At 42.6% G+C, this 7,095-nt stretch overlaps 1 protein-coding gene across 1 annotated transcript; it reads right to left on the reverse strand.

The window, feature by feature from the left end:
* Positions 1 to 273: 273 nt before the first annotated feature.
* On the reverse strand, positions 274 to 6,047 carry asb6 (ankyrin repeat and SOCS box containing 6). Its single transcript, XM_070903889.1, has 7 exons — positions 5,978 to 6,047; positions 5,368 to 5,515; positions 4,814 to 4,995; positions 3,166 to 3,272; positions 2,959 to 3,067; positions 2,783 to 2,869; positions 274 to 1,098 (listed from the first exon to the last, which is right to left on the reverse strand). Exons 2-7 carry the CDS (start codon positions 5,475 to 5,477, stop codon positions 377 to 379), a joined length of 1,317 nt encoding a protein of 438 aa, XP_070759990.1. The 5' UTR covers positions 5,478 to 5,515; positions 5,978 to 6,047; the 3' UTR covers positions 274 to 376.
* Positions 6,048 to 7,095: the final 1,048 nt, after the last annotated feature.

Consider the following 7,095-nt stretch of genomic DNA (forward strand, 5'->3'; position numbering starts at 1 on the left):
TTTAATAGGCTGCACTGTGAATAACTAAATCTTTGACCCTGACATCCGAGCTGCTTCAGAGATGCAAGAGCAACACTGCCATCTGGTGGATTTTATTCTGTATTGCAACTTCATTTGCCCATTAATAGGGTTCACTCAGCAGTACAGCAGTTTACAGCATTGACAACTACAACTCAAAGGCTAATTTGTACAGACATGACTTTGTATCTTAAAGTAAACATACACATTTGTCTGTACATTTGACACAGATAACACACCATAAGAATTCAACACAGGCCTCAATGGTTTATGAGGTTTAGGTTAATTTATGGACAGACACTTTATACAAATTATTACAGGCCTTTAGGTAGAACAAAAAGTAGCCAGTAGCTTAGCGTCAGCGCTGGCTATGTTGGGGCTTGAAGCAGTCCCAGCCAGGTTTTGGCGTATATGTGTGCTCAGGAAGAAGAAAGTCTTTCAGTCTGTCTGGTAATGGCAAGGCTTTGACTCTGTCTTCCAGGGGCCAAGGCTGTAGGTGGCTTCTTAAGAATGCCCTACAAAGGCATCGCAGAGCAGGAGGGCTTGCTTCATGCTCTATTACGCGGCTGCGCAGGTCTACAAGAGCCTGAGCATAAGGGTGAGGGTCCTGACCGGGCACAGGGAGCTCCAGCCTGAGAAGCAGAGGCAGCGTGGGGGTGTTGACCCTCGCTAAGTCAAGCAACACCTCTGCTTGCTCCAGGAGCTCAGAGGCATGACTTTGATCAGAGCACTGCTGCAGGGCAGTTTGGAGCCGCTGGAAAAGGAGGCTGTAACCTGACCAACAGGAGTGGCCGTGATAGGAGCAAACCAAAGAGGCTCCGCTCTGGATTAAGAGCACAGCCAGTGGGAAGAGCAGGTCAAAGTGCTCCAGGCTCGTCTGTGTCAGGGAGGGCTCGCCATCCTCATTCAGACAGCAGCTGGGGTCCACGCCGTGAGCCAGCAGCAGCTGTGTGGTTTTCAAGCAGAAGTTACCGATCTCAGCAGCGTCCTCCACGTTGGCCTCCAGAGCCTCCTTAACCAGAAACACCAACGAGGACTCAACTGTATCACCGTCTACAGTGGCAGCATTGACGTCAGCACCTGCAGTGAAGAAAGCATATTATACTCACCAAATCAAAAACAGTTGACTGCTGTTATGTGCACATTAGGGCACATGTGGCTTAGACAGTGTGGTTTAAATAATGATTTCAATGATGATTTGTCAATAGACAATATTTATCAATCACTCTTTTGACAACTGAGTAATGTTTTAGGTCATTTATGAAACTAACAAAACTGTGGAGCATTTCCTGGTTACAGCTTTTAAAATGAGCCTTTCCTGCTCCACCAATTCCATAAAGTTGGGGGACAGATTTAAAAAAAAAAAAGAAAAAGAAAAAAGAAAGAAGTAGAGAATGAGATATTCTGACTTTTAGTCCCTAGTATGGCTCAAGCTCTGCAACACTGGATCCTCCATTTCCCATAATGCAGCTCGATAGCATCTTTCATTAGACCCTCTCTGGCTGGTAAATGTCTTTCAACTCCACAACCCCAGTTTGTAACGCATGCTCATTGTAATAAGTCTCCAAGCAGAGATACCCCCGATGACATCACCATGATATCATCAGGGTTATTTTCTCAAACTTGACAAAGCTCCTCCAGAGCAACACAAGACATGATGCAGCTGTTTACAGTTGTTATACAACTCAGAGCTGCATCTTTTGTCCAGCTCTGAGTTGAATACAGTTGATCTACAAACTGACAGTCCATTTGAAATTATCACGTACTGTCAACCATCAGTAGACAGGAAGCCAGTATCCCAATCTGTGTCTCTCTTCTCAGATTGCTCCAATCACTACTGACCATCCTAAATTGGCATACTCACAGAAAATTTGAATTAATTTTTCAATTCAACTAAATTTAAACAGATACATGATTTTACCCCTCTGTCAGATGAGGGTAGAAATACTCTTTTTTTTTCATTAAACACTTGGAGGATATCTTCCATTGGTTTTCTGATATTATTGACAGAGGATGTATGTGTATGATGAAGTGGTTCTTTGTGAGAAGCTGATTGGCTGTTGCCTTTTAATGCACAGCAGGCAATCATGTTTGGGATGGTCACAGCCGAGAGACTTATCTTGACAAACAGTGGTTGAACGAAATTACTTTTGAGAAAATTCCCCACACTAGGCTCGCTCTGGTACAAAAACAAAAAGATTTCATGAGATCCGAGGACCATTTTTGAGTGGTTGGGACTAACTTTAAATCCTAACAATGGCTGTGATAGTACGCAACTTTCCTGCATGTGACTTTCTTTTTGTAAAGGTATATGAATGTCATGGCTTTTATTTAAATATTCTGGTTTCTATGTGGCTTTTTGGAGTCAGGGTACACTGGCTGTAAATACCTAAAAAAGACAAGACCATAAAGCAAAGTGTACATGAGGGCCCCCCTGTAGTCACACTGTATATGAAACTATGAGTACACAAGATGAGTACACAAGATTGATGCTAATATTATCCTGTAAAAACAAACTTTCATGCCTGGATCACAGGATTGGTTCTGCTCGATTTTCAGTTGTGTTAAAAACTGTATGTGCCTATTTTAGCCTGACAATCACTGACAGATTACTTTGATCTCCAAATGCATACAGGTGGACAGGTCTGCATACGAACACACATTTCTGAATGTAGTGATTTAACCTTGATCCTGCTTCAGAGGGTATGGCAATGACCAAAAGCGGACAAGAAGGCAAAGATGAGGGGCGTTTTACAGTCAGTACCTCTCTGAAGTAGAAGCTGGATGTTCTCTGTGTTGTGCACAGTGAGTCCGTCGCTGCTTGCCAAGGCATGGAGCAAAGGGGTTTTTCCTTTGGAGACAAAACAAAAGCAATCAGTTTTCAGAATGAACGAACTACAGAAAGAATTCATATTTCTGAATTAGGCAATGTAAATTTACCATGTTTGTCCCTTGCATTTGCATCAGCACCCAGTTCCAGCAGGGTGAGCAGGCAGGGGAGCCTCTCCGACTCCTCACTGGAAAGATCCAAAGGACTACTCTCATGGATCTACCAAGTAACATACATTTACATGAGATGCAACGAAACAGAGGAGATACCATGAGAGCAAGATAAGGACATAAATACAAGTAAGAGAGTTGCCTCACCCTGTCTCTCTTTTCAATGTCTGCTCCGTGCCCGACCAGCAGCCTCACCATGTTTGGCCTGTTCCTCAAAACAGATATATGTAGAGGATTGTAGTAAGACACTGGGTCTGGAGAGCAGAAACAAATATTCAGATTACACAAACAGTCTTTTTCCACAGGGGTTGAAACATAAATCAGACAGATGAAGATTTCCAACGACATTATATTTTCCTTAACAGTGTCTTGGAAAAACTACACAACCTACTGTATAATGCTGTTTTGGGGATGCAAATGATGACACATCTTCAGATATGTCTGAAGGGAGGTTGTTGACTGGTGTTCTTGAAATGCAGCATATGCACTGACAAACTGGTGAATGTTTGCTAGTGTTTTCTCAAGTTGTTGTTTGTTAGGCTCTCTCACCCACTGTTGCTGGCAGCAATCTAGTAAAAGATAATAACCCTTTACATGTAACAGAACTGCACCTGACTGTGTGGCACGGGCACTGACTACTTACTGCATGTGTCTATATATTACAGACAAATTCTCTTTTACATTTACATTATGATCCATGTCCAGATTATTAATTGCCACTTACATGACTAGTAACTATCATAACCACATATGCTCATGCTTCACTACAGCGCCTGCCAACTGATAGCTGGCACAAGCTAGCATATTCTTAAACATGAAGGCAAAGGATGGCAAATATTTGAGGGAAAGAAATAGAGGAACTTGAACGTCTTTGCATGCTATGTGGGAGCATCTGTCACTGTTAACTTTCTGGAAAGAGGCATTCAAGAAATGTAAAAGATGAATGAGGGAGCCTCTGCCAGAATCCCCTAATTATGTCCCTGGGGGAAGACATCTTTACTACCACTAGAGGTCATCACAGCAGAGTCTAGCTGAGCCCTGGCAGGTTCCATCAGAGCAGCAAGACATGCTGCATCCTCCACTGCACTTTGCTAGAGGGAGACTTATTCTCCAAAGTGTATATGGCAACAACTTGCTCAATTTACATATGCGGTTCCTTGTGTAAAAAGTGAAAATGGCAGGTCCACTCATGTTTCAAAGTACAATCTGTCATTAAATTTTCTTAATTGCATGTAGCACAGAACCATGATACACATTAAAATTGGAGCAAGATGGACAAGAGCCAGAGGACTAGTTACTAGTCAATGCAACAAAAACATGTTTGAGCAAGACACTGAACCCTAACTTGCTCTTGATGGAGACCAGCACCTTGAAGAGCGCTGTATAAGTGAAGACCATTTACCATTCAAGATCTACTACTGGAAATGATACACCTCCAGTTGCAGAAATAAAAGTATAAAAGTATACATCCACTAATTAATGTCTTTAAACTCAGGCAAACATAGGTTTTTAGTGATTGTACTGCATTTAACTTGCCAAGAGGACTAAATTAATAATAAACATTGACGATTCAAATGAGCATAAACCTGAATTTACAAACATGCCCTTGTAGACTCATAGTGACAAAAATGCTGCATTACACACGACGCACTGTAGGAGAAGTGCAATGCAATCGCCAGAGTAACAAACGTTAGTGGATTGTTTTCTCCCACTGGCCACTCCTATTTTTGCTTTGTAATTGAACTAAAAGGTCTGCACAACGCATTTAAAGCACACTCACAAATGACACACTCACCTTCAAAGTTTACATCAGCTCCATAGCGCAGCAGGATTTCAGCTGCGTACACCAGTCCCTGCTCTGCCACCTTAAACAGAGCATAGCTGATGCCTTCCACAAACACTTCTGACTGAGACTCCCGCTCCAGAAGCTCCTCCAGAGAGCTACAAAGACCAGACTCGTCCTCAGGGCTTCTGACTCTGGACACAAGAGTGGAAAGTAGCACTGTGTCATTCAAACTGTATGAAATGCCACCAATGTTTTTTTTTTTTTGTTGTTGTTTTTTTTATCAAATGCATTCAGTAGTGGCAGCGGTTATGACACTATAGCTTGATTACAACAAACTGCTACAGATAATTGAACATTAAAACTGAGCAACACTTCCCAGTTATGAATCAGAAATGAGAAAAAAGTGAGTTGGTCTTTATCAAATAAAAAAAATAACTTAAGCAACACTTTTTTAATTCTTATCCCCTTTGTCCTAAAGTTGCAGTCAATAGCAAAACATGCTGGAATTACATTCAGCACACAACTAAACACATAATCAAATAATACTGAGGCTTTGGCGTCACCTGTCCCCGTGACTACTATCTTCTTCCTTCAGTCCGACAACGCACATTACAGCATCTACCAGCGGCTGGTACTCGTAAATGATCCTTCGAAACCCGTGGAGGAAAGGCATGGCTCCCCCCGCTCTTCACTACCCGAAAAGGTCAATACCTAAAAACGAACCAAAATGCACAAGTTGTAGACAGGGTGTGTCGGTGTTAAGAGAGAATTCAAGTCATATCAGGGCTTCGCTTCACATCATCTCGCTTAACGCTAACGTTATCTCTCGAGTTCAGCTGACAAATGTCTTTTGACAAATGGGCGACGCTTCACGCTAACTTGCCAACGTACGTTTGACGCTTTGAAACGCTTTGCAGAGTTATCACATTATACTAGTTGATTAACGTTAATGTATCTGTCGACGAAGTTCCGACTTTATTCTTCACGTCAGTTGACGTTAACGCACATTTGGCTAGCTAACGTACAACCGTATTCATGTTCAAGAAGAAAGTTCTGTTGTTAGGCAGCAGGCAAATGTTTAAACGCCACAGCCGACGCTAGCATTGCTGGCTAAATGTATCACGCATTTACTTGCTAAATGATGAATTAAAGTGTTTGAGAGAAATTACTTACACTAGGCAAGTTATTAGAAACTCACGCGCTGGTTGTCCAAAATAGGAAGCTTCGACCACGCCTCCATCCGTCCGACAGTGTTTTCATTCCCCTGCAGAGCACAGGGGAGACGAAGGTTCCCCTTTACGCTCTGTCCTTGAACGTTGCATATATGATGTTATTTCTAGTTGTTCCTTTTTGACCTTCGAGCACACACTCTGTAGATTTTCTTTTCAACGTTTTTAAACAATTTCTATAAACTGATAGTACTGACAGTAAACAGCCTCTGCCTGTGAGCACACTCTGCTCTCCCTGGCTGTGGCGGTTGAAGCTGTGGCTGTGGATATGGTTATTGCCCGTACTACGGCTGCATCTGTGGTTAAATATATGATGATCTGGATATGGCTGTGGTTGCTGTACTGTAACTACTCTTTACTGCCATGCCAAGCTATGGGGAATTTGAACTTATCAGAAATGACAGGTGTGTTACCAATAATATTGTTACACCCAAATAAACTAATGTTTCACAGCCATAATCACAACAACCAAAGCGGCCGTGGCTACAGTCACAATCACAGCCACAGCCACAGCCAAAGCTCTGTCGTCCTATGGCTGTAGTCATAATCACAGCTGCTGTACAGCCAGTCTCTGCCAGCCTCGGCAGAAGTCAGTGAGAGGGCTGGTTCACGAGCTCTGCTATTTATCTATCCAGCTGCAACTATACAGACACTCCTGAGCTGGCCACAGCTGACGGCGAGCCCACTGGCCCTGTGGCCACAACCAGCGGATCTCTATGGATCAGAAGGAATGTGAAACGGTAAAGCAAAGTAATAATGCGAGGGGACGCAAAAACATATTGGGATGAAGAAAAGTCTCGCCACGACCCTTGGGGGGCTTTGAAAGGCGCTATATAAATACAGTTATTACGTATAAGTCACAATAATATGAATATTTACTCAGTACTACTTGCTGTGGGCGGTTTGGGTGTCCTAAAATGATGGTGCTCACCTGTGGGGCTTACATCAATAGCCTATGACATGTGAAAAATTCAACAGCATCTGGCAGATAGCACAAAATATTAGACCTTAGGCATATTGTCAGCTAAACTTGGTGGTGATAAGCTTTGATAGATACAAAGG

The sequence above is a fragment of the Enoplosus armatus genome, chromosome 4 (genome assembly GCF_043641665.1).
Source record: "Enoplosus armatus isolate fEnoArm2 chromosome 4, fEnoArm2.hap1, whole genome shotgun sequence".
Classification (NCBI taxonomy): Eukaryota; Metazoa; Chordata; class Actinopteri; order Centrarchiformes; family Enoplosidae; genus Enoplosus; species Enoplosus armatus.